A 26819-nucleotide genomic window follows, 5' to 3' on the forward strand; every position below is an offset into this window, starting at 1 on the left:
AGGTGGCCCCCAGCCCGTGACTTGGGCCGAGGACTTGTCAGGAGGGTGGCCAAGGGCCAGAGCGGCTCAGGAATCGGGAAGAGAAGCAGGGTAGATATTGGGGCCGTATGACCTTGAGACCATCAACGCAGCCCCCGACGTGTTCCAGCCCTAAGTGGTCACAAAGCTACGGGGTTCAGTGACCCAAGCCTTGCTGGCTGGAGCTGGGACCAGCGGCCCTGCAGATTCCAGAACTACATGCCACCGTGGGGCCCTGCGTGAAGGGAGTGGGATAACTAGCCCGGAGGAGCCCTGACACCCGTTGGAAGCCCCAGGCTCATGTTTGCTGATCTCTCCATTTCAGGGGAAAGTGATCCAAACCGGTGCCAGACTGTCTAATCCCCTGCAGGTGCCTCTGATCGGCTCTCCGCTCCCACCATGGGGGAACTATTCCGGAGCGAGGAGATGACCCTGGCCCAGCTCTTCCTGCAGTCTGAAGCTGCGTACTGCTGCGTCAGCGAGCTGGGAGAACTGGGGAAGGTGCAGTTCCGTGATGTAAGTAGCCGGCGGCTTGGCCCTTCGTGTGCAGACCAGAGACTGATGGGTCAGGTTTCCTCAACTCCTTAGTCTTCACGTGGTAGAGGGCAAAGCTCCCCGAAGCCTTGCTCGTCACCCTCCGCTCTCTCCCACCGTAGGGGAGCGAAGGGTCTCGTTCCAATGACGTGGCCGGTGGCTGGAATCTAGCTATTGTAGAGGTTGACGCCCAGCCAGCTTGCCCTGACCCCGTGACCGAGCCCCGGTCCGACAGGCCAGAGAACTTTTGCCTCAAAGCCTGAATGTCCTGAGTTTGTGAGGGGACTTTCCTTCCCTGACTTGTGTCTGCTGTGGCATTTGGGGAGGGGTCGGGGAGGGGAGCTACCCTGACCTCTGTTCCCACCGCTCCTCCATGCTGGTGGCCAAAAGGATGACGAGAGCGTCAGCGTGGGAGAAGTTCCCCACCTGGAAGGAAAATGAAACTTCCCCCTGCTCCTTGACTTGGCCTGTCTGTACTGTTCCCAGTGTGGGTGGGTAGGTGGCTGACTGGCTGGGCGAGTTGATCAGATTGGCCCCGCGTCTCTGGAAACCATGAACCCTGTGCCGCCACCTGAGCCGGAACTGACTTGCACGAGTGGGCCAAATTCCGGAGATCCACAATTTGCCTTGTTCTCTTGGCAGCTAAACCCGGACGTGAACGTTTTCCAGCGGAAATTCGTGAACGAAGTCCGACGATGTGAAGAAATGGATCGCAAACTCCGTATGTCTCTCCCGGCTCATGTGCTTTCTCCAAACGGTCGGCCCTCTCTCTCACAGTGGGCGGCTGACTGGCTGGGCCAGTAGCCCAGGGCCAGAAACTCCCGATGGGGTCTTCTAGAGCGGGGCTAGGATTCTGATCCAAAAGCCATTTTCTCCTGTCTGGTGTAGAGAAGTCTTCTGGAGGGTCTTTGGCATCAGGCTCAGGCGAGCTCTTTGAGGGAGCTCACGGGGGTGAAGGGGATGCAGGGCAAGCGGGGGTCCCACAGGGATTCCAAACTAGGGGTTTGTTAGCTGCTTCCAGCCCCGAAGAGCTGTGTCTTAGGTGGTCATGAGGGAACCAGGAAAAGCTGCTCCCATCAGGGAGCCTTCTGGAATAAGCTCCAGCTGCCTCGGGCTCAAGTGCACAGATTCGGTCACTTCATCACCAGCCTCCTGTCCCTTTGGCGTAGTGTCTGGATGAATGGCAGCAACTCCCAGTCAGGCAGTGAGCCCAGCAGAGATGTGTCCCTGGAGGCAGGGGGCCGGCTGTAGGCCTCGGGGGCACCGGGCACCCCGCCTCCCCATCTCTGGAGTGAGCCCAGGAGGGGAGACTGACGCTCATTCCCATCTGTTCCATGGGAGAAACGTGTCTCTGATTGTCAGCAGGCCACCTATCTTCCCATCAGGTGGGACCAGACTTATTCCATCTCTGTCAGCCACTCCAGCCTCTCTGACCCAGAACTCTCCAACCTTGGCCTCCTCTTCTTCACTATCTTTCGGCTCGCACGTGTAATCAGAGTGTAAATCCTGTTGTGCCTTCCTCTCCCCAAATAGCTACCACCCTGCTGCAAGCTCGTGTCATAACCCAGGCAGACCGTGGCGTCAGGGTCTTTGCCAGTCTCCCTGTCTGCGGCCTCTTCCCTCCAGCCCATCCAATCTACACTTTACGCTGCTGCACAGATAACCATCTCACAGGGTCGCTGAGCGCAGATGTCTCCACTCCTCCAAAGCCTTCCGTGGCTTCCCATTCCTTCTCTGGATCAAGCAGAAAACTGTTGAAGTTCAACTTTAGGGCCCCCACCCCGACCCCCACTTCTCCCCATCTTATAAATGGGGCTTCTTCACCTGCAACTCCTCAGCTTGTTCTCTTCACTTCTCCCAGGCCAGTCTAAACAACACTTCACTCTCGTTTCCCCTGGCTCTGTCCCCTTTCCCGACCCCAAATTCCCTTTTCCTTTACACACACCCGCACTCTCATACACACAATAATAATAATAATTGTGGGTTTTTTTAAGCAGTTACTATGTGCCAGGCACTGTACTATGGGGTGGACACAAGCAAATCAGGTTGGACACAGTCCCTGTCCCACCTGGGGCTCAGTCACAATCCCTATTTAATAGATGAGGTAACTGAGGCACAGAGAAGTGAAGCGACTTGTCCAAGTCCACTCAGCAGACATTTATCACTACCACTTCCCACCTAACAGACCCCAGGTTCCGCTATCTTCAAGAGGCTTTCCCTGGTTAATCTCACATGTCCCCACCCTATATCCCACACCAACCGCTACTTCAGCCCCTTCAGGTCACTTAAGCATTTGGGTAGTAACTGCCCCCCAACTCCTTTGCACCTATTTACATATCTTTATCCTCTATCGCCTCCTCTTTACTGTCATTTATTCTGTTGTCTGCCGGCTTCTTCCACTCCTGGAGGATCATGGCTACTAACTCAGTTGTGTTCTCTCCAGCAGAAGAACAAGACGTTCTGCCTCTAAGAAACTCACCCAAGCTGGGGAGATGGAGAGAAAATTCTTTTCAGAAAGTAGAATCAGAATAGTTGACTGTTCAAGGAATAATGAAGTGCTGAGGAAGGGCATAAACATCAGGGTTCGAGTCGGCTGACTCAGGGTATTGGGGATTAATCGGGGAAGGTGGGGATTTTTAGAAAGGCTTTGACCCTCGGTCAATATTTATTGAGCACTGGCTCTGTAGAGCAGTCTGGAAAGGTTTTTATGGCCACTGCCCACCACTAGCATAAGTTCCTGGAGTGCAGGGTGTCAGGTGTGTCTACTGTACTGTGCCACGCAATCAGAATACGGCCCCTAGGCCGCAGCGGCCGGAGCCCCGACTCTGTCACTCCATTACAGGCTTTGTGGAGAAGGAGATCCGGAAGGCGAATATTGCAATTCTGGACACGGGCGAGAACCCTGAAGTGCCCTTTCCTCGGGATATGATTGACTTGGAGGTAAGTAGGCCCGGGGAAGAGGGGTGGGGGTGATTCAGGGCATCACAGCGTGGTCTCTCCACAAAGCAAAGTGACCTGTTGGTCTGAGAATCGGCACTTGAAACGTGTCCTCGGGCTGAACCACTGAGGTACAACCGTTAGCCTAAGCAAAAGCTGCCTGAACATATGTCCTGATATAAAGAACCTAGAAGCTGGTGGTGAGAAGAGAGATGATGTTAATAGTTGTGGTGTTTGTGAAATGTTATATACCAGGCTCCATTTCCCTCCACATCCAATGGAATATTATGGTAATAAATGTTGTATTTGTTAAGCATTACTATATGCCAGGCATCATACTAGAGCACTGCGATTGTCTTGGTATACGCTGTCGAGCTGTTTCCAACCCATAACGACTCCACAGATACAAGATAATCGGTTTGAACAATCCCACATAGGGCTCATAGTCTTCAATCTGATTTTACAGATGAGGGAACCGAGGCACAGTAAAGTGAAGTGACTTTCCCAAAGTCACCCAGTAGACAAGTTGCAGAACTGGGATTAAAACCCAGGTCCTCTAACTCCCAGGCCTGTTCTCTTTCAACAAGATCATCCTACTTCCACTCCCAGGCTTGCCCACCAGCTCCTTCCATCCCACAAATTGGTTCTTCTCACTCACTGCTCCTCAGCATTCTCAATCAATCAATCATTATTGGTTGAGTGCTTATTGTGTACAGAGCAATGTACTAAGCTCTGGGAAGAATGCAACATAAAAGAGTTGGTAGACGCATTCCCTGCCCACAAGGAGCTTACGACCTAGATGGGGAGGTAGACATTAAAGACAATTATGGATATGTACATAAGTGTTGTGGGGCTGAGGTAGAGTGAATAGCAAATGCTTAAATGATACAAGTTCAAGTGCAACGGGGATGCAGAAGGGAGGGAGTAGGAGAAATGAAGACTTAAGTGGGGAAGGCCTCTCGACGGAACAATGATTTTAATAAAGGCTTTGAAGGTGGAGAAAGTGACAGTGTGGCAGATATAAAGTGGGAGGGAGTTCCAGGCCAGAGGCAGGATGTGGATGAGGGGTTGGTGGCGAGACAGATGAGCTCAAAGTACAGTGAGTAGCTTGGAATTAGAGGAGCAAAGTGAGCATACTGGGTTGTAGTAAGAAATCAGTGAAGTAAGAAAGGAGGGGGCAAGAGGATTGGGTGCTTTAAAGCCACTGATAAAGCATTTCTGTGTGATGCTGTTCCAGACATTCAACTTCCCCCTCAAACCTCCTGTCCCCCCGTCCCCCGATCCTACCGTTTCTTTCCCGTACTGACGTGGCCACATATTCCATCATCAAAACTGAAACCATCAGATGTGATCTTCCTAAAATCTCCCTTGCTTCTCTCCAGTTGCCCCTCCTCCTCAACACTCTTTAACTCTTCCTGTGTTCCCTGCAGGAACTCAAGAAGAGCTCTCTTATTATTAATAATAATCATAATAATAGTGTCACAGAAGTAGCATGGCTTAGTGAAAAGAGCATGGGCTTGGGAGTCAGAGGACATGGGTTCTAATCCTGGCTCCCCCACTTGTCTGCTGTGTGGCCTTGGGCAAGCCACTTAACTTCTTTGTGCCTCAGTTACCTCATCTGTGAAATGAGGATTAAGACTGTGAGCACCTTATGGGACAACCTGATTACCTTGTATCTACCCCAGCTCTTAGAATTGTGCTTAACAAATACCATCATTATTATTATTATTTCTTAAGCACTTATTATCAATCAATCAATCAATCAATCGTATTTATTGAGCGCTTACTATGTGCAGAGCACTGTACTAAGCGCTTGGGAAGTACAAATTGGCATCACATAGAGACAGTCCCTACCCAACAGTGGGCTCACAGTCTAAAAGGGGGAGACAGAGAACAGAACCAAACATACCAACAAAATAAAATAAGTAGGATAGAAATGTACAAGTAAAATAAATAAATAAATAAATAAATAGAGTAATAAATATGTACAACCATATATACATATATACAGGTGCTGTGGGGAAGGGAAGGAGGTAAGACGGGGGGATGGAGAGGGGGACGAGGGGGAGAGGAAAGAAGGGGCTCAGTCTGGGAAGGCCTCCTGGAGGAGGTGAGCTCTCAGCAGGGCCTTGAAGGGCCTTATGTGTCAAGACTGTTCTAAGCACTGGACATGTTGTTTGTCTCCCCTTTCTAGACTGTGAGCCAATTGTTGGGTAGGGACTGTCTCTGTATGTTGCCGACATGTACTTCCCAAAGCACTTGGTACAGTGCTCTGCACACAGTAAGCGCTCAATAAATACGATTGAATGAACGAATGAATGAATACAAGCTACTCAGGTTGTATCCCTGCCCAGCATGGAGCTCACAGTCTTAATTCCCATTTTACAGATGAGGTAATTGAGGCATAGTGAAGTGACTTGCCCAAGGTCACACAACGGACAAGTGGCAAACCTGGGGTTAGAACCCCAGGTTCTTCTGGCTCCCAAGCCCATGCTCTCCATTAGGCCAAGCTGCTTCCTCTGTAACTCTACCCCTTCCGCCTGTGCTTCTGACCCCATCGCTTCATTCCTTTTTGAAACACTTGCCCCCTCCTTTCTCTCCTGCCCTCAACCTCCATCTTCAACTGTTCACTTTCCAACAACTTCTTTCCCACTGCCTTCAAACATGTTTATGTATCCTCTACCCTAAACCCCGCCCCTTGATATCATGACTCCCTCCAGTTATCGCCCCACCTACCTCCTACCATTTCTCTCCAAAAGTTGTTTAGACCCGCTGCCTCCACTTCCTCTCCTCCAGTTCTCTCCTTGATCCCCTCCAATCTGGTTTCCACTCCTTACACTCCACGGAAATAGCCCCCTCAGAGGTCACCGATGATCTCCTCTCCAAGTCTGACAGCCTCTACTCTCTCCTACAGCTGCCTTTGACAATGTAGACAACCCCCTTCTCCTTGAAACTTTAACCTTGGCTTCATTGACATTGCCCTCTCTTGGTTCTCCTGCTAGCTCTCTGACTGCTCCTTCTCAGTTTCTTTTGCCTCCCACTCTGTGACAGTGGGGCTCCCTCAAGGTTCAGTTCTATGACCCCTGCTATTCTCCATCTACACCCACTCCCTTAAAGAACTCATTCGCTTTCCTAACTTCAACTGCCACCTCTATGCAGATGATTCCCAAATTTGTATCTTCAGCCCTGATCTCTCTCCTTCCCTGCAATTTTGCTTTTCCTTCTGCCTTCAGGACATCTCTTCCTGGATGTCCTGGTGACACCTTAAACTAAAGATGTCCAAAACTGAACTCCTTATCATCTCACCCACACCTTACCCTCCCACTGTCCCATTACTACTACTACTGCTAGTAATAATAATGGCATTCGTTAAATACTTGTATGTGCCAAGCACTTTACTAAAGTGGATGCAAGCAAATCAGTTGGACACAGTCCCTGTCCCATATGGGACTCATTGTCTTAATCCCATTTTTTTTTTTAATAGATGAGGTTGCTCGGGCACAGATGAGTCACAGATAGAGCCGGAATTAGAACTCAGGTCCTTCAGACTCCCAGGCTCGTACTTTATCCACTAGGTCACGCTGCTTCTCCATTCTACCATCCTCCCTATCTCACAAGCCCGTAACCTTGGCGTTGTCCTCGACTTATATCTCTCATTCCACCCACATATTCAGCATGTCACTAAAAATATTCAACATGTCCTGTCGGTTCTACCTTCACAACATTGTTAAAATCCACCCTCTCCTTTCCTACCTCATTAATTCAACCTAGAATTAATTAGGTAGAATTCATGCTACCTCATTAATTCAAGGGCTTATCGTATCCCGTCTTGACTACTGCATCTGCGTCCTTGCTGACCTCCCAGCCTCCTGTCTCTCCCCAGTCCAGTCCAAACTTCACTCTGCTGCCCAGATCGTTTTTCTACAAAAACATTCAGTCCGTGTCTCTCCTCTCTTCGAGAACCTCCGGTCGCTGACCATTCACCTTGGCATCAAACAGAAACTTTTTACCATCGACTTTAAAAAACTCAATCAGCTCGGGCCCCTTCCTATCTTCCCTCACTGCTCTCCTACTACAACCTAGCCCTCACACTCTGTTCCTCTAGCTCCAGCTTACACACCGTGCCCCAGTCTCATCTATTTTACCACCGGCTCCTTTTCCACATCCTCTTCCTGGCCTCGAACTCCCTACTGCTCCATGTATGCCAGACCATCACACTCTCCACCTTCAAAGCATTAAGGTCACATCTCCTCCAAGAGGACTTCTCTTTATTCCTCAGCTTGTACTCCCTTCTCTGATGTCTATGCACTTTGATCTGTGACTTTTGGGCATTTGATATTCACCCTACTCTCAACCCCCCAGCACTTGTGTACATATCTTTATATTGTATAAATTATTCATTTTAAATGTCTGTCTCCCCCTCATAATAATGGTATTTGTTCAATGCTTACTATGTGCGAAGCACTAGAACATAAGCTCACTGTGGGCAGGGACGACATCAGCCATATTTAGTGAGCACTTACTATGTTACTGTATGAAGTGTTTGGAAATTACACTCCAGCAATATAGCAGACACATTCCCTGCTCACAGTGAGCGAACAGTCTAGAGGGTGAGACAGACATTCTCAGATCACAGTGAGCGAACAGTCTAGAGGGTGAGAAAGACATTCTCAGACAGACATATAATAAATAAATATATTTATTAATATAAATAAATTACAGGTGCATTCATAAGTGCTGAGGGGCTGGGATGGGACTGAATAAAGGGAGCTGGTCAGGGCAACACAGAAGGAAGTCAAAGAAAAATAAAAGGGCTTATTCAGGGAAGGCCTCTGGGAGGAGACGTGTCTTCATAAAGGCTTCGAAAGTGGGGAGAGTAATTGTCGGTTATAAGGAGGAAGGGCATTCCAGACTAGGGGCAGGATGTGGGTGAGAGGTGGACGGCAAGGTGGACGAGATTGAGGTACAGTGAGAAGGTTGTTGGTATTAGAGGAGCAAAGTAGTTGCTCCTGGGTTGTAGTAGGAGAACAGTGAGGTGAGGTAGGAGGGGGTGAAGTGATTAAATGATCTAAAGCCAACTGTGAGGAGTTTCTGTTATGTCTGCTAATTCTGTTGTATCTCGCCACTGACCTCTCGCCCATATCTTGCCTCTGGCCTGGAACACCCTCCCTCCTCATATCTGACAGACAATTACTCTCCCCCACTTCAAAGCCTTATTGAAGGCACATCCCCAAGAGGCCTACCCTGACTGAGCCTGCCTTTCCCCTTCTCCCACTCCCTTTTTTCATCCCCCCGCTCCCAGCCCCACAGCATGTAATGTTCATAGCTGTAATTTGTTGATATTAATGTCTTTCTCCCCCTCTAGACTGTAAGCAGTTTGCGGGCAGGGAATATGTCTTTTTATTTTTATGTTGTAGTCCTCCAAGCGTGCTTAGTATAGTACTCTGCACACAGTAAGCACTTAATAAAGATGACTGAGACTGACTTGTACTTTCCCAAGCCTGTAATATAGTGGTCTGCACATAGTAAGGCCTCAATAAATATCACTGATTGATGTGGAGGTAGATGGGCAACTACTGGGGGCTCTTGAGGAGAGGAGAGACATGGTCTGAATGTTTTGGGTTTTTTGTTGTTTTGTTTTTAGAAAAATGGTCTGTGCAGCAAAGTGAAGTATGGACTAGAAGTGGGGAGAGAGAGGCAAGGAGGCCGATGCAGTAATCCAGGCAGGATAGGATAAGTGCTTGGATCAATGTAGTATCAGTTTGGATGGAGAGTAAAGGGTGGATTTTAATGATGTGAAGATAGAACCAACAGGATTTGGTGAGATTGACTATGTGCCTTGAATGAGATAGATGAGTTGAAGATAATGCCCAGGTTATGGGCTTATGGGACAGGGAGGATATGGTGCTGTGTACAACAATGGGAAACTCAGGGGAGGACAGGGTTTGCGTGGGAAGATAAATTTGGTTAAGTTGGAGGTGTCAGTGGGGCATCCACGTAGAGATGTCCTGAAGGCAGGAGAAAATGTGAGACTGCAGAGAAAGAGAGAGATCAGGGCTGGAGCGATGGATTTGGGTATTATTCACGTAGAGGTGGTAATTGAAGTCGAAGGAGTTCTCCAACGGGGCGGGTGTAGATGGAAAATAGAAGGGGACCCAGAACTGAGCCTCAAGCCTAGTTAGGCAGTTAAGCAGTGGGAGGTGGAGGAGCAGCCCGCCAAAGAGACTGTCGGAGCAGCCAGAGAGATAGGAGGAGAACAAGGAGAAGACAGTGTCAGAGAAGTAAGATTAATAATAGCCAAGCACTGTTGGGGTAGATATAAGGTATTCAGGTTGTCCCACGTGGGGCTCACAGTCTTAATCCCAATTTTACAGATGAGGTAACTGAGGCACAGAGAAGTTAAGTGACTTGCCCAAAGTCACACAGCTGACAATTGGCAGAGCTGGGATTTGAACCCATGACCTCTGGCTCCAAAGCCTATGCCCTTTCCACTAAGCCACACTGGTACCAGGCCTGCCTGCTCACCAGGCCTCAGTCCTGACCTTCCCACCACCGTCCTCTGGTTTACCCCACTCTGCCTCTGCCTAAAACTCCCCCCGGCCCTTCAGATCTGCCGAAACTCTCGCCCCTTTCATCGTTAAAGCCCTTTTAAATCCCCCCTCCTCCAGGAGGCTTTCCCAACTAATTCCCTCTTCCCTTGGTCATGGCATGAGAGAAGCAGCGTGGCTTAGTGGAAAGAGCCCGGGCTTGGGAGTCAGAGGCCGTGGGTCCTAATCCCGGCTCCATCACTCTGTTGTGTGACTTTGGGTGGGTCACTTAACTTCTCTGTGCCTCAGTTACCTCGTCTGCAAAATGGAAATTAAGACTGTGAGCCCCACGTGGGACAACTTGATTATCTTGTATCTACCTCAGCATTTAGAGCAGTGCTTGGCACATAGTAAGCACTTAATACCATTACTATTATTATGGCATCCCTTAAGCTCCCCATAGCCCTGATATGAATGTTGGTTTGTTCATGTATTTGCTCCCTCTTTGCTTCTCCTGCCAGGAGTCATGTCTGTCTTTGTTCTTGTTCCCTCCGTATGTTCCCAGTACATTACTCTATTTATTACTACTCTGTTTATTTATCTATTACTCTATTTATTTTACTTGTACATATTTATTCTATCTATTTTAGTCTGTTAATATGTTCTGTTTTGTTCTCTGTCTCCCCCTTCTAGACTGTGACCCCACTGTTGGGTAGGGATTGTCTCTATACGTTGCCAAATTGTACTTCCCAAGCGCTTAGTACAGTGCTCTTCACACAGTAAGCACTCAATAAATACGATTGAATGAATGAATGAATCTGCCTTTATGCACTGTCCCATTGTAACCTATGAGAAGCAGTGTGGCCTGGTGGCCTAGTTCCATCCAAACCGCTACCCTGCTCGTTCAAGCTCTCATCCTATCCCATCTGGACTACTGCACCAGCCTTCTCTCTGATCTCCCATCCTCGTGTCTCTCCCCACTTCAATCCATACTTCATGCTGCTGCCCGGATTGTCTTTGTCCAGAAACGCTCTGGGCATGTTACTTCCCTCCTCAAAAATCTCCAGTGGCTACCAATCAATCTGCGCATCAGGCAGAAACTCCTCACCCTGGGCTTCAAGGCTGTCCATCCCCTCGCCCCCTCCTACCTCACCTCCCTTCTCTCCTTCTCCAGCCCAGCCCGCACCCTCCGCTCCTCTGCCGCTAATCTCCTCACCGTGCCTCGTTCTCGCCTGTCCCGTAATCGACCCCCGGCCCACGTCATCCCCCGGGCCTGGAATGCCCTCCCTCTGCCCATCCGCCAAGCTAGCTCTCTTCCTCCCTTCAAGGCCCTACTGAGAGCTCACCTCCTCCAGGAGGCCTTCCCAGACTGAGCCCCTTCCTTCCTCTCCCCCTCTTCCCCCTCTCCATCCCCCCATCTTACCTCCTTCCCTTCCCCACAGCACCTGTATATATGTTTGTACATATTTATTACTCTATTTTACTTGTACATATCTATTCTATTTACTTTATTTTGTTAGTATGTTTGGTTTTGTTCTCTGTCTCCCCCTTTTAGACTGTGAGCCCACTGTTGTGTAGGGACTGTCTCTCTCTGTTGCCAACTTGTACTTCCCAAGCGCTTAGTACAGTGCTCTGCACACAGTAAGCGCTCAATAAATACGATTGATTGATTGAAAGTGCAAAGGCCTGAGAGTCAGAGGACCTGGGTCCCAATCCCGGCTCCACCGCTTGTCTTTTGTGTGACCTTGGGCGAGTCACTTCAGTTCTCGATGCCTCAGTTACCTCATCTGTAAAATGGGGATTAAGACTGTGAGCCCCATGTGGGATATGGACTGTGTCCAACCTGATAAACACCAGCACTTAATACAATGCCTAACACATAGTAAGTGCTTAACAAATACCATTTAAAAAAAAACAAAAAATAAAAACGAGGGCAGCAAACATGCTGTTGCTCCTGTGTTTTCCGGTGCCCGACATGGGTCACCCTGGAGGGTGAGAGGTTGGTGTCGGGTCCTCTTAGGAGCTCCTCCCTCCGGGCACCGGCCTGGCCCACGTCCCCCGCGGGCAGGTCTGAGGCCCGAACCCGGCCGGGGAAGCAGGCTCCACCGCGGGCTCACCGCTTGCTGCCCTCCCCTCTCCCAGGCCAATTTTGAGAAGATTGAGAACGAGCTGAAAGAGATCAACACCAACCAGGAGGCACTGAAGAGAAACTTCCTGGAGCTGACCGAGCTGAAGTTTATCCTGCGCAAAACCCAGCAATTCTTCGACGAGGTCAGACTGTTGTTTGTTTCGGGACCTGGGCGGCCGGCGCCAGCCCAGCTCTGGCCCCCGCCTGGTCTTACCCCAGAGGTTGGGTTTCAGTTACCGGTCTGGAGACAGCCATTTTTACGCCTTCCTCTAGTTGAAGAAGCTTCGGATTCAGTTCCATATTTCATGCAGAGCCAGCCTGCTAGAGTTCACATTTTTCATTTTTTTCATGTATTTTTGGCTGCTTTTCATCTCTGGCTGGGGAAATCTTAGGTAGTTATGGAAAGGTAGAGGTGAGGTCCCCACACTGGGGAAGCCTGTTGGCCAGGTAAGTATTTCCACAGGGCCAGTGCCCACTGGGAGGGGGCTTCCACCCGGAGCTCTGGCCAGATCTCACTCCAGTCTTCCTCCCCTGCACCCCTCCCCACCAAAACCGTTCCCGTTAATCTCAACCTCTGAATGCATTGGCAAGGCCACAGATGTACTCAAACATCCAGGCCTAATTTCTCGAGGCGGGCGCACTGGCGGCCCTGAGTTCCAGCTGCCAGGTTCCTCAACTTGATTGCCCCCCACTTCTGGGTCTCACCGATTAGATTGCAGATGTCCCCATGCCAGCCTGCAGCTGGCCCTCCCGGGGGTGCCACGAGATAAGCCGCTGGGATTGGCTTTGGCCAAGGACCCTCCGCCTGGGCAGCCACAGAGCCTGTGCCTCCCGCCGCCCCCGGGTTTTCCAGGGAAGAGATTCCTCCTGCTGGCCCCGAGTTCCACTGTCTGCTGCACCGGGAGCCTGGGCAGGAGCTGCCACTGATGGAGCAGCTGGGCCGGGGCAGGACAGGGAGCTGGAGGGGCAGGTCACACTGACCCCTGACCTCACGCCCTGCCCTCCAAGCCTGCTGAGATCTGGAGACCAACGGGAAAGAGGGGTGGGCACAGCCAGCCCTCTGGACACGTTGGTGTGGGTCTCATGCCACAGGCCTGAGCAGATCCAGAGTGGCTCCCCCATCTCTTTGTGAGTGGTCAGAAAGGGCTGCCTGCAGCCCGTCCCCTCTGTGGGTTGAGGCCCTGGCTGCGCAAAGCCCCATCATCCAGGGCCTTTTTCCTGCTGGCCCTGGACAGGCAGCAGATATGGAGAGGAAACCGAGTCCCTCTGTCAAAGCCTCAGCATGGGGGAGGCTGGTCTCACTCTCCATAGCCCAGCGGTGGGCCAGACCTTTCTGCTGTGCAGGCGGCATTCAACTCATGAGGTTGCACTCACCCGACTGGTGGGTGGCATAGGGAAGTGGGCTCTGGTGGGCACTGGGCATTGAGAATGCTGGGAGGTTGTGTTCAGAGAGATAGGACCTCATCAAACGGGTCATGTGTATGATGATGACTCTTTTCTGGGTCATCTTCGTTGGCAAGAGGTATAAAGGTTGAGAGATTTCTCTGAACCTTCTGCCCTATGCCCCCTAGCATATGAGTGCATAAAGAAGAGGGGAAAAGTAATGGTTAATGGCATGCAGACCTCCCCGTTCTCCCTCCACCCAACTCGTCTATTTCTCCTCTCTTGAAATGTCTCTCTGTCTGTTTCTTTGTCACCCTACCACTCATCGCTTTCAGGCTGAGGGTTCGTGGGAGCCGATTGGGTGGACACAGAGGGTTTTGATTTTGGAGAAATTTGACTTCCCTGAGTTTCTGCCTGAGCAAGGGCTGCTGAGGTCACGAAGGCTGTGGGACAACTGGGAGCGGCAGGCCCGCTGATGATTATGATGATGGCATATGCTTAAGCGCTTACTATGTGCCAGGCACTGTACTAAGCATGGGGGTGGATACAAGCAAATTGAGTTGGATACAGTCCCTGTCCCATGTGGGGCTCCCAGTCTCAATCCCCATTTTACAGATGAAGTAACTGAGGCACAGAGAAGTGAAGTGACTTCCCCAAGGTCTCACAGCAGGCCAGTGGTGAACCCAAGCCTATGCACTATCCACTACACTATGCTGCTTCTCTGCTTCTCTCTTCCTGGAGACCCCTGGGTTGGGGCACAGCCAGGTGCTGAGTGAGGATCCTGGGTTTCTGCCAGGATGTGGGCCCTCCCGTGTGAGATCTTTGTTTGCCCAGACCCTGGGGCCAGCTAGTTAATAGGGGCATGAGGAGCCGGGTTGAGGGCCTCACCCAGTGGTGGTGGTATTTTTGGCGTGCTTACTGGGGGCCTGGCACTGTACTGAGTGCTTGGGAGAGCCCATCAGAAGCAAGCCACATTGCCTGGCCTCCAGGAGCTCTCTGCCGAATGGCCAAGAGAAGCAACATGCAGCCCCTCGCTCCTTCTGAGCCCAACTTCAGACACTGCCTGGGTTCCCTGTATTTGATCTGCTTGAAACAGAATCCAAAGAGCCCGAAGTGGGGCTGGCAATGGGTGGCACCACGGGGACCCTCAGTGCCCACCTCAGACTACTATTGCCACGCCCTTAGCCCCCGAATAACCAGCGTGAACTTGGCTGTCCAGGAGAAGTGTGCCCGACTCTGCATCTGGTCCCCGGGCCCCTCTCCTGCCAGGGTTGGGGCTTTGGCTGGGCCAGGCTGCCATTTGTGGAGGAGACTTGGCTTTAAGCCTGAAGACTTGCACGCAGCTCTGCCTTCCAGGGCCCAGCGTGGCCCCGAGACGGGAGGAAAGGCAGCAGGTTTTGTTCCAAACAGGAGAACCCTTTAATAGCCACTTGGGTGGCCCGGGTTGGTGGTCTGGGCAGAGTGGCCACAGCCAGAAAGCTCCACCCGAGGTGTGGTCTGGGGTCAAGTCGCCCAGAGGGCAAACCCTCGGCCGGAAGCCCCTAGGCACACCAGGCTGGGCCACGGAGACACCCGCTCACTCGCTGTCCTGACCATTGGTGGCAGGCAGGTGCCTGGCACGCTTCTCCAGGAAGGCAGGGCCTTGGCAGTTCCCGGCTGCAGTCGCTCCCCGTTCTTGTCCCCAAACTTGTGGACCAGGATGCTGCTGCCACCGCTTCCCTCGCCTCACAAAAGTCTTTCCCACACCTCAGGTGGAAGGACGATTTCTGGCATAGCTGCCTCGCCCCCTTGCCCTCTCATCTGTTAATTCTCTGTGGCTCTACCTCTGGCCCAGGCGCCTGGGGGGAAATCTCTGCTTCTCGTCCTGTCTTTCCTCTTCCACCCCATCAACTGCCGCTCCTTCTGCCTGTGTCGCCGGGCCCCTGGGGGCCCTTCCATCCGCACCTTCTCCGGCTTGTCTCCTGGCTGGTTCCTCACCCCTGCATGCCACTAACTATCTTCACTAGGTGTTAATTGATTTGTGAATTCAGGCTGAATTGCATCATCAGCAGATGGCGGATCCAGACCTGTTGGAGGAGTCCTCGTCCCTCTTGGAGCCGAGCGAGATCGGGAGAGGCGCGGCCCTGCGGCTTGGGTGAGAGCACCAGCAGCAGCAGCAGAACCGCCGCTCTGCCCCAGCATGAATCCCACCGCCCCCCCCCCCCCCCCCAGGCTATCTGCTGACCCCCCAGGGGAGAGGGTGAGGCTGGCCCTCGGCCACCCGGGCTTGACCCGGGAAGGCTGGGCGGGCCAACGGTCTGGCCTTGTCCCCGCAGCTTTGTGGCCGGGGTGATCAACCGGGAGCGGATCCCCACCTTCGAGCGCATGCTGTGGCGGGTGTGCCGCGGGAATGTGTTCCTGCGCCAGGCGGAGATAGAGACCCCCCTGGAGGACCCGGTGACCGTAAGCAGGGCCTGAGGGTCTCTGGGAGGACCCCCGTGAGGGGGGAGAGTCGGTGGGACGGTGCACGTGAGACCAGCGGGACCCCAGCGGAGGATCTCGGCCTTCTCCCTGGCAGACGGGGAGTTGGCTAAGTGGGCGTTGGGGCTGTGGGAATGGCCGTGGGGAGTGATGGTCAGTCTCTCTTCGCATGTTTTTCTGCTTCTGGTCTGGGCCTGAGGCCTGTGGCCCACTGCCAGGATGGCGCTTCACAGGGAACGGTGCGTCCTCAGCTCTGGGGGCCAGCAGTTCCCTGGGCCGCTTCAGTGGCTGGAGCAGGAGAGAGGGAGCAGCTTGAGTCTGTTGACTCCATTCTTGGCTTCAGTAACCGTGCCGATGTCCCAAATCTTGGCTCCCAAGCACCGCCGAGGGCATGTGAGGAAGGCACAGGCTCCCCTGGGCCTCAGGCTGCCTTCCCTGGCTTTCCTGAGGCTGCTCTTCGGTGTGGGGGCGGTGCATTGTCTGGCACCTGCCAGCTCACCCCTGCTCCTACCCTAAGGGGCAACCCTGGGGTTGGTAGGTGGCACCCATCACCCAGAAGGCTCAGATGCCCTCCTGCCCTGTAGTGGGCCGGGAGACCTAAATTGAGGGTGTGTCCTGGTTTTAAGGGAGACCACGTGCACAAGTCTGTGTTCATCATCTTCTTCCAAGGAGACCAACTAAAAAACCGCGTCAAGAAAATCTGTGAGGGGTAAGAGGCAGTCATCCTCCCCCTCTCCTTTCCCCTTCCCTTCCCTGCCCACCACCAGCTGGCACAGCCACCCTGAGCCCCCCCAAATCCGGGCCCTTGGAGCTGTGGGGCACGCATCCTCGTAGGCCTTGATCTGAAAGGGCCTGATGGCCTAGCTGGATAAAGGCCCCAGGTGCCCTATACAAGTGGCCTGAGCCCCTGGAAGCCTGGCACGGCTTCGGTTCGGGTATGGGCTTCTACCCGGGAGGAGGGGCGAGTGGGCCCTGATGTTTCTCTGCTGACTTGATCATCTTCTCCCTTCTCTTCCCTCACCCCCCCATCACCATGCTAAAAAGCGCCTGGGCTGGTTCCGCCTCTGCTACCTGCCTCCGTCCAGGGCTAGCGGTCACCCCCGGGGCCCGTGCGGCCCCTCTCCTGGGGGTTGTCCCATGCTTTGGGAGGTAAATCATCCCATCCCTGTGCCCCTCAGGTTCCGTGCTTCCCTCTACCCCTGCCCTGAAACACCGCAGGAGAGGAAGGAGATGGCTTCTGGCGTGAACACTCGCATCGAAGACCTGCAGATGGTACGGCACCGCCCCGCCCCAGGCATTTTGAGACTTGAGACCATGACCTGGGATGAGTTCTGGGCCAGGTGAAAAAGAACCTGCAGGCTTGAGTGACCTCCAGGCAGCCGTCTCAGCCCACCTGTCCCCCGGGTCTACCCGGCCCGCCTTTCAGCTCTGTGTGAGGGCAAGGCTCCCCACTGGAAGGGCACATTGGGAAAGGGCATTCCTGTTTGTGAGTAGGGGCAGGAGAGCGCTGGCAACAGGGTGAGACATCCTTGTGCCTAAAGACCAGAGTGGAGGGCTGCTGTATGCCTGGACTCTGGGCCCTTTTGGGCAGGGAGCTGACTCTGGCACTAGCTGAGACACCAGCTGAAGAAAAATCCAAGCCAGGGGCTGCCTCCCTCTCTGCCAGCCTGGCCTCCCTCCCTCAGCACCCTGAGGTCAGCCCAGCCCTGACTCTGCTGGTGGAAGTGAGTTGGGCTCCCCCAGGCCTGGGGCTGGACACACTGGAATCAGGCACTTGGTGACCGAGCCCAGAGGCGTGGTCTGATCTGCCGTGTGGCCCGTGAGGCCGAACCGAGGTGCCTGGGTGGTCACGGGACAGGTGGGCAAAGCGGAGCAGGCTCTGGGTGAGGTGGTTTACCAATCTCCTGAACTATGGGGTGTGTGTGTAGCAGCTGCTCTCTGGTCAGCCAGGTGCCAGGCAGCCAGTCAGTTAGTTCCCCTGCTCTTTCTGCAGCCTCGGGATGGTACTCCAGGCACCAGGGCACCACAGGTTAAAGGGCTGGGCCCACAGGGCTTGGGCACGGCACACGGCTGGTGGGGCCGTGCCGTCCAAGGAGCAGGCTGGGGTCCATCTGCACTGTCCTTGGGGCTGACCCGGGCCCAACCCCAGAGGCCAGGTGCCCTCGCGCCACGCAGGTGTGGGCAGAGCCAGGAGCTAAAAGCCATCTCCTTGGGCAGGGGACCAGCCTGTCGGAAAAGCAAAACGCTGCGGGGCCACACTAGGGGCCCAGGGAGGGGCCTTCTAAGGCCTGGTGGATGGTGGGCGACTCATCCCGGCTCCCCTTCAGGTGCTAAACCAGACGGAGGACCACCGCCAGAGGGTCCTGCAGGCAGCCGCCAAGAACATCCGGGTGTGGTTCATCAAGGTGCGCAAGATGAAGGCCGTCTACCACACCCTGAACCTGTGCAACATCGACGTGACCCAGAAGTGTCTGATCGCCGAGGTCTGGTGCCCCGTCACGGACCTCGATTCCATCCAGTTCGCCCTGCGCAGGGGCACGGTGAGTCCCGCCCTGCCCCTGGGTGGGGGTGGGGACGGCAGACCGCCCCCCGGTTCCCTCTTTGTCCAGGTGACCACGCGGGCTTCGTGGTGGGGGCCGTGCGCGGGGTTTCCTGCAGCCGGACCCCCGCTCCCGCTGACCGGTCCATGGCTCCCCAGGAACACAGCGGCTCCACGGTGCCGTCCATCCTGAACCGCATGCAGACCAACCAGACCCCTCCCACCTACAACAAGACCAACAAGTTTACATCGGGCTTCCAGAACATCGTCGACGCCTACGGCATCGGCACCTACCGCGAGATCAACCCCGGTAAGACCGGCCGGCCCGCCGGGACTGGCACGGCCCCGGGGGCTGCGAGGGAGGAGCGAGCTGCCCCAGTCGGGCGGGTTCAGCGGTGGGGCGGCCCAAGTCAAACAGTCATACTTATTGAGCACTTACTGTGTGCAGAGCGCTGTACTAAGCGTTTGGGAGAGTACAATATAACAATAAACAGGCACATTTCCTGCCCACGACGAGCTTACAGTCTAAAGGGCTGCAAGCCGACCTCTCACGCCTTTTTGCCCCATCTCCTCCCCACCGCCCACATGGGGCCGGGGGTTTGTGCAGTCCATTCCCAGTTCCCTGGTAGCCTGCTGGTCTCAGGCAGTTTCCAAGGGCCCCCTCGGCTGTTTCACAGCTCCCACCTGGGAGAGTACAATACAACAGGGTTGGCAGACACGTTCCCCGCCTACACCGAGCTTACAGTCTAGAGAGGAGAAGCAGACGTTAATATAAATAATTTGTAATGTATAACTTAAAGATATGTACTTAAGTGCTGGGGGGTTGAGGGTGGGGTGAATATCAAGCGCTCAAACGCCATAGATCCAAGTACCTAGATGATGCAGAAGGGAGAGGGAGCCGGGGAAAGGGGGGCTTAATCGGGGAAGGCCTCTTGGAGGAGGTGAGAGTGACAGCCAAGCCAAAGCCAGCCCCAGAACCCTCCCCATCCCCAGAGCCTGCCAAGTGGGCCAGGTGTGGCTGAGTCTTGCTGTGGAGCCCTCAGAGAGTGGCCATTGCGGGAGGAGTCCGAGGGAGCAGAGAGTTGAGGGAATCCCACGCGGTCTCCCCACTCCTCCAAAACCTCCAGTGACCACCCATTTACCTCCATCAAGCAAATACTCCTTACCATCGGCTTTAAGGCACTCAGAATCAGCTCACCCCCTCCCGCTCACCTACTGCAACCCAGCCCGCACCCTTCCCTCCTCTAATGCCAACCCACTCGCTGTCGCTCGATCTCGTCTCTCTCACCGCCAACCCCTTGCCCGCAACCACCTGGCCTGGATCTCCCTCCCCCTTCATATCGACAGACCACCACTCTCCCCACCATCAAAAGCCCTCCTAAAATCATATCTCCTCCAAGAACCCTTCCCTGACACAACTCTGGTTTCCCTTATTTGCTCTCCCTTCCGTGTCACGTGTGCACTTGAGCCTCTGTCCCTTAAGTGCTTGATATTCACTCCACCCACAGCACTTTTGTGCATATCTTTATACCCTGCCATTTCCCCCATCTGTAATGTATTTTAGTGGCCACCTCCCCCTCTAGACTGTGAACTCCTTACAACTCTGTTGTACTCTCCCAAGCACTTAGTACAGTGCTCTGCCCACAGTAGTGCTCAGTAAATATCATTGACTGAAGGGCTGGGTGGGAGAGATAGAAATGCCTTCTGAGTCACCTCCCGTGGTTTCTCCAGCCGCATTCATCCTGGCCGGGCCGGACTGCTGCCCCACGGAAGGTGACGAGAGGGAGGGACCAAGAAGCCGTGTGGCTTAGTGGCTAGAGCACAGGCCTAGGAGTCAGAAGGACCTAAGTTCTAGTCCCGGGTCTGCCACAAGTCTGCTGTGTGACCTTGGGCAAGTCACTTAACTTCTCTGGATTTGTTACCTCATCTTTAAAATGGGGATTAAGAATGTGAGCCCCATGTGGGACAGGGACTGTGTCCAACCTGATTAGCCTGTATCTCCCCCAGTGCATAGAACAGCTTGGCACATAGTAAGCGCTTTAACAAGGACCATAGTTGTTATTTGGCCAGACCGTGCTGCGCCCGGGACCGGGAAACGCTTCCCTGCCCTTTACGTGGTGGGTTTAACGGACCCAAAAGGAGGTTTTGGAATCCCCATCTGGGCTCCCCAGATCACCACCTTGTTGGCTTGGCAGCTTCTCTGGAAGCGGCCCCCGGTCTGGGTAGTACCCGCTGGCTCTGTGGCCCACGTGTGCCCCTCCTCTCTGCCTGTTTTCCTCCACTCCCCCCGCTCAGCACCCTACACCATCATCACGTTCCCCTTCCTCTTCGCCGTGATGTTCGGGGACTTTGGCCACGGGGTCCTGATGACACTGTTTGCGGCCTGGATGGTGATGCGTGAGAGTCGGATCCTGTCCCAGAAGAACGAGAACGAGGTAGGTGATCCGGCCTGGCCCCAGCCCCCAGGCGGGGATAGAAGTGATGGGAATTGTGACCTCGCAGGTCTGGCTCTGGGAGCCAGGCCCCTCCTGCTGATAGTAGCCAAGGACAGAGCTCACGTTTCAGGCAGGACATCCGAAAAGCTGTGGTGACTTGTTGCAGAGAAGCCGCAGGTTGGTGTGGGAGCATGGGGTTCCTCCTCTTTGCGGGTGTTGGGTTCGTGGTCCAGCGCTGTGGCTCCTTCTCTTGACCAAACCATCCCTGTCTGAAGTGCTGTTCTTCCCTCCCTGACCACCATCTTCAATCACTCGGCCTCTTGTGATTCCTTCCTCTCTGGCTTCAGACACCCCTACATCTCCCCGATCCTCAAAAACCCATTACCCCCCCTTCCATTCCTGCTCAACTTTCTCAAAAGGTTTGGTAATGGCCACTCCATCTACTTTCTTTTCTCCAACTCCCTCTCTGACCCTCTATGGGCTGGCTTCTGCCCCCGTTATTCCACTGCTCTTTCCAAGATCTCCGATGACCACTTTACCAAATCTAACAGACTCTACTCCATCTTAATCCTCAGTGATCTCTCAGCAGTCTTTGACACTGTGGACCACCCCCTGCTCTTGGAAACATTATCTAACCTTGGTTTCTCTGACACCATTGTCTCCTAATTTACCTCTGTGGTCACCCCTCCTCAATCTCTTTTATGGGCTCTTCCCCTGCCTCCCCCCGCCAACTGCGGAGGGGGTCCCTCAAGACTCATTTCTGGGTCCCCTTCTATTCTCCATCCTCACCCACTCCCTTGAGCTTACCTACTCTCACGGCATCGACTATCGCTTCTTCGTGGATGGCTCCCAAATCTACCTCACGAACCTGACCAGTCTCCTCTGCAATCTCGCCAGCTCCTCCTGCCTCCGTGGCACGGGTGTCCTGCTGACACCTCAAGCTCCACCTGTCCAGTACTTTATTATCCTCTCCCAAGTGCTTAGCACAGTGTTGTGCACACAGTAAGAACTCAATAAATAAAATTGAAAACTGAGCTCCTTATTCTTTTCTCAAATCTTTTCCTTCACCTCACTTCTCCATCATCATTGGTGTTTACTGAGCTCTCACTTATGTGCAGAGCACTATACTAAGCACGCGCTCCTCCAGCCTCTAAACCCTGCAGCCTTGGTTTTATTTTTGACACATCCCTCAACTCCTGAATTCAGGCAGTTGCCAAATCCTTCTAGTACTTTCTTCACAACACATTCAGAATTCCCCTTCCTTTCTCATCCAAAAGGCCACCATGCTCGTACAGGCACTTGGCCTGTGCTGGCTCCATTCCTGCATCAGCCTGAGCCTCCCCATCTTCACCCTTCTACTCCTCTTCACGCTGCTGCCGGGATCATTTTTCTCAGTCCACTTCTCCCACATCTCAAAACCCATTCGTCTCCACATCAAGCAGAAACTCCTGGCCACTGACATTATGACACAGAATCAACCCTCTCCCACCAACTTATCCTCAGTCCTCTCCTTCTACACCCCAGCTCACACACTTTGCTCCTCCCAAGCCAACCTACTTCCTGGCCTTGTTCTCACCTCCCCCACCACTGACCATCCCTTCCAACACACCATCACACCTCCTCCAGGAAGTCTTCCTTGATTCTCCCCACCCTATTTCCCTCTGCCGTACTGCCACTTCAGCACTTTTACAACCTCTAAGCACTTGGGTATTCACTCCTTGACGCCCCACATCTTCCCCAGATAGCACTTAGCTATATATCTTTAAACTCTGTTGCTTCTCTTTACAGGTGCTTCATTTAGCATCCCTCTCCCTCACTAGGTGGGAAGCAGCATAGCCTAGAGAAGAGCGAGCACAAGCCTGAGAGTCAGAAGGACCTGGGTTCTAATCCTGGCTCTGCCAATTGCTTGCTGTGTGACCTTGGGCAAGCCACTTAACTTCCCTGTGCCCCAATTTCCTCAATTATAAAGTGGGAATACCTGTTCTCTCTCCTACTTAGATTGTACACTTGACGTGGGACAAAGATTGTGTCTGATGTAATTAACTTATACCTAGAGAACAGGGGAGAGCCGAACTAGAACAGAACCTCTCAGGGACTGAGAGGTGGAAGAGGGACCGGTGAACAAAGTTGAGGAGGAGCATCAAGAGAATAGCGGGTGCTCTAGCTTTACTTCTATTTATTCTGATGACTTGACACCTGTCCACATGTTTTGTTTTGTTGGCTGTCTCCCCCTTCTAGACTGTGAGCCCGTTGTTGGGTAGGGACCGTCTCTATATGTTGCCAATTTGTACTTCCCAAGTGCCTAGTACAGTGCTCTGCACACAGTAAGCGCTCAATAAGTACTATTGAATGAATGAATGTAGAGGGTGCCCTGCATCTGGAAGCCGAGGGCAGGGGCCCCTCACGGGTCGTGTCCGCTTATTCCCCCGCAGATGTTTGGCACCATCTTCAGCGGCCGCTACATCATCCTCCTGATGGGCATCTTCTCCATCTACACTGGCCTCATCTACAACGACTGCTTCTCCAAATCTTTGAATATCTTCGGCTCCTCCTGGAGTGTCCGCCCAATGTTCAAGTATAACTGGACGTGAGTGCCCAGTCTTCGACCCTGGGAGGGGTTGTGGGGACCCCCGGCATGGTGCTCCCCATCCCACCCCATGAGTCTGCATGGTGACTGGGGCGTGGTGGGGCCAGAAGTCATGGTTGAGGGCTGGTGTGGGCTCGTGGGGGAGGAAGACTAGATATGGAGCTGTCTGGTTTGCGTGACTTCCTCTTCCAGGAGTCCCCTCCCTTCGCTGCCACCAGCTCTCCTCAGCTTCCCCGCCTTCCCCCGGGCACTGTGGGGGCAGGGTGGGATGGGGTTGCCCCCCATTCGTAGGGCAGGGGGTCCCAGGCCCTGCTCAACCATCAGCCCTTTGTGTTCAACGCACGAGTCATACAGCACTAGTTCTCCTTTGGGACCGGGCTGTGGCGAATGCCAGGACCACCAGGTTCTCAAGAAGCCCCCAAGCTCCCCTCTCCCATCCCGCAGAGGGGCCAGGGTGGAGCCCGAAGCCCCTGGCTGACCTGAAGTTGGGGGTTGGGCTGGCGGGGGGACTTTCCCTGAGACTTCCTTCAGGCCATGAACCCCAGGTGGGTCCAGTGCCCCACACCACAGCCATGTGTAGTCAGCCTCAGCACCCTGGGCCCCACCGGACAGCCACCGTCCTGGGCTGCAGCGCAGAGCCCGTCCTTCCAGGGCTTGACCGCAGCTCGATGTCTGTTCCCACTAGGGAAGAGACGGTCAGGGACAACGCGGTTCTCCAGCTGAACCCTGCTTTAAAAGGGGTCTTCGGGGGGCCGTACCCCTTCGGCATCGACCCGGTGAGCCTCCTCCCTCCGGGACCCTGGCTGGGCCAGAGCTTGGGGCTGACAGGGACTGTGGGGGATGCCAGAGTGGGCCGGGAGGAGCCATATCAAACTGCTGGGGGCCCCTGAGGGGCTGGTGGTAGGGCATCTTTCCTGCTCCACAGTCAGGATTTGGGGAATGTACCAGGCCAGGTCGGGGGCCGGGGAATCGGGGAAGCCAGCCAGGCACTTTGGCGGAACGGGTTTGCGATGGACTGCTCCTCTAGCATTTCTGTGGGCTAGTGCCAAGAGCACTGGACTAGGTGTTTAGGAGGCCCAGATTTTTCTTCCAGCTCCATCATTTGCTTTCTCTCCATCACCTAACTTCTGGGGGCTCTGGTTTCCTCATCAGTAGAATGAGGTTGAAATACCCATTCCCCCTCCATCCCTCTTAGACTGTGAACTCTGTGTGGGACTGACTCTGTCCAAGTTGATTATCCTGTATCTCCCCCAGGGCTTAGCTCAGCACGTAGCACATAGCACTTAATAAGTATTTATTATTGTTATTTATCTCTTCCCCCTCTAACGACATGGCCGGACAGATATGGAACATCGCCACCAACAAGCTGACCTTCCTCAACTCCTTCAAGATGAAGATGTCTGTCATCCTTGGCATTGTCCACATGCTGTTTGGAGTCACCCTCAGCCTCCTCAACCATGTGTGAGTGGAACAGCAGGGCCCAAGCGGCCCTGGTCTTCCGTGGGGAACAAACTGGCATGTACAGGAGAGTTGACCCACTATCCACAGCAAAGACGGAGCCCTCTCAGGGCACGGGCCCTGCCCACAAGGGGCTTACAGTCTAATGGGAATAGCCAGCTTGCACTCGGGTAAAATGGCGAGTATTTCGGCTACTTTGATTTGGCTGCTGCACAGTCAATCAGTGGTAAGATGTATTGAGTGCTATTGGGTGCTGAGCACAGTACTAAAGTCTTGGGTAAGTGTAATAGAGTTGGTAGACCCTGATTCCTGGAGCTTACAGTCAATCCACTAATGGCAATTTATTGAGCGTTTACTATGTGTAGAGCAGTCTGCTTGGGAGACTGAACTCCTTGTGGGCAGGGAACATGACCTCGACTCTGTTGTATTGTACCCTCCCAAGCACTTAGTACAGTGCACTGCACACAGTAGGCCCCAGTGACTGGGAGAGAATATTACAACAGAGTTGGTAAACATGTTTCCTGCCCATGAGGCAATTACAGTCTAGAGCAAGAGATAGACATTAAACTAAATTACAAATATGTACAAAAGTGCTGTGGGGCTGAGGATGGGTGGATAGCCAATGCTTAATGGGTACACATCCAAGTACAAGGGTGATTCATTCAATTGTATTTATTGAGCACTTATTGTATGCAGAACACTATACTAAGCACTTGGGAGAATACAGTACAACAATAAACAGACACATTCCCTGCTCACAACAAGCTTACAGTCTGCGGGGGAGAGGCACACAATACTATAAAAAAATAAATTACAAATATGTGAAAAAGTGCGTGGGGCTGGGAGGGGGGAAGAACAAAGGGAGCAAGTCAGGGTGATGCAGAAGGGAGTGGTGGAAGAGGAAAGCCTGGGGGAGGAGGGTGATGTAGAAGAGCGAGGGAGTAGGGGAAATGGAGGCTTAGTCAGGCAAATCTTCTTGGAGAAAATGTGATTTCGAATAAGGCTTTGAAGGTGGGGAGACTGATGGTCTATCAAATATGAAGAGGAAGGGCGTTCCTGGATAGGATAGTGTTAGAGGAGCAAAATGAGCAGACTGGGCTATTGCAGGGACTCGGCAAGGTAAGATAGGAGGCAGGAAAGTGAGGGCTTTAAAGCCCAAGGTAAGGAATTTCTGTTTGATGCAGAGAAGGCTGGGCAATCGCTGTAAGTTCTTAAGGAGTGGGGAAGCGTGGACTGAATTTTTTTTTTATAATAGAAAAAAAAAAATTAGGGCCGCAGAGTGAACTATGGAGTGGATTGGGGAGAGACAGGAGGCAGGGAGGTCAGTGAAGAGGCTGATGCAGTAGTCAAGGCGGCATAGGATAAGTGCTTGGACCACCATAACAGCAGTTTGGATAGGGAAGAAAGGGAAGAGGATCACCATAACAGCAGTTTGGATAGGGAGGAAAGGGAAGATTTTAGTAATGTGAGGCTAGAGCCAACAGGATTTTGTGACAGAGTGAATATGTGAATAGAATGAGAGACGAGTTGAGAATAATGCCAAGGTTACGGGCTTGTGAGACAGGGAGGGTGGTGGTGCTGACTACAGTGATAGGAAAGTCTTGGAGAGGCTTTTGGTGTGAAGTTGAGGAGTTCTGTTTTGGACGTATTAAGTTTGAGGTGTTGGTGGGACATCCAAGTAGAGATTTAGCCAAAAGCAGGAGGAAGTGCGAGACTGCAGAGGCTGGAGAGGTAGATTTGAGTAAATCATCTGTGTAGAGATGGTCGTTGAAGCGGTGGAAGTACATGAGTTATCCAAGGGAGTGTGTGTAGA

At 53.2% G+C, this 26819-nt stretch overlaps 1 protein-coding gene across 8 annotated transcripts in view; it reads left to right on the forward strand.

The window, feature by feature from the left end:
* ATP6V0A1 (ATPase H+ transporting V0 subunit a1) overlaps positions 1–26819 on the forward strand; it is a 44482-nt gene that overhangs the window by 3865 nt on the left and 13798 nt on the right. For 4 of the 8 annotated variants that reach the window (XM_038754888.1, XM_038754890.1, XM_038754892.1 and 1 more), the window contains exons 2-15: positions 344–534; positions 1195–1273; positions 3395–3492; positions 12159–12287; positions 15558–15661; positions 15843–15969; positions 16614–16696; positions 17166–17259; positions 18315–18527; positions 18686–18836; positions 20822–20961; positions 23394–23548; positions 24234–24324; positions 24891–25009. In XM_038754888.1, the coding sequence (XP_038610816.1) occupies positions 418–534; positions 1195–1273; positions 3395–3492; positions 12159–12287; positions 15558–15661; positions 15843–15969; positions 16614–16696; positions 17166–17259; positions 18315–18527; positions 18686–18836; positions 20822–20961; positions 23394–23548; positions 24234–24324; positions 24891–25009 (1700 nt within the window). In that variant the 5' untranslated portion in view covers positions 344–417. The remainder of the gene's footprint in view (positions 1–343; positions 535–1194; positions 1274–3394; positions 3493–12158; positions 12288–15557; positions 15662–15842; positions 15970–16613; positions 16697–17165; positions 17260–18314; positions 18528–18685; positions 18837–20821; positions 20962–23393; positions 23549–24233; positions 24325–24890; positions 25010–26819) is intronic. The other 4 variants (XM_038754891.1, XM_038754894.1, XM_038754895.1 and 1 more) reach the window with 2 other exon arrangements.

The sequence above is a fragment of the Tachyglossus aculeatus genome, chromosome 11 (assembly GCF_015852505.1).
Source record: "Tachyglossus aculeatus isolate mTacAcu1 chromosome 11, mTacAcu1.pri, whole genome shotgun sequence".
NCBI classification, from domain to species: Eukaryota; Metazoa; Chordata; class Mammalia; order Monotremata; family Tachyglossidae; genus Tachyglossus; species Tachyglossus aculeatus.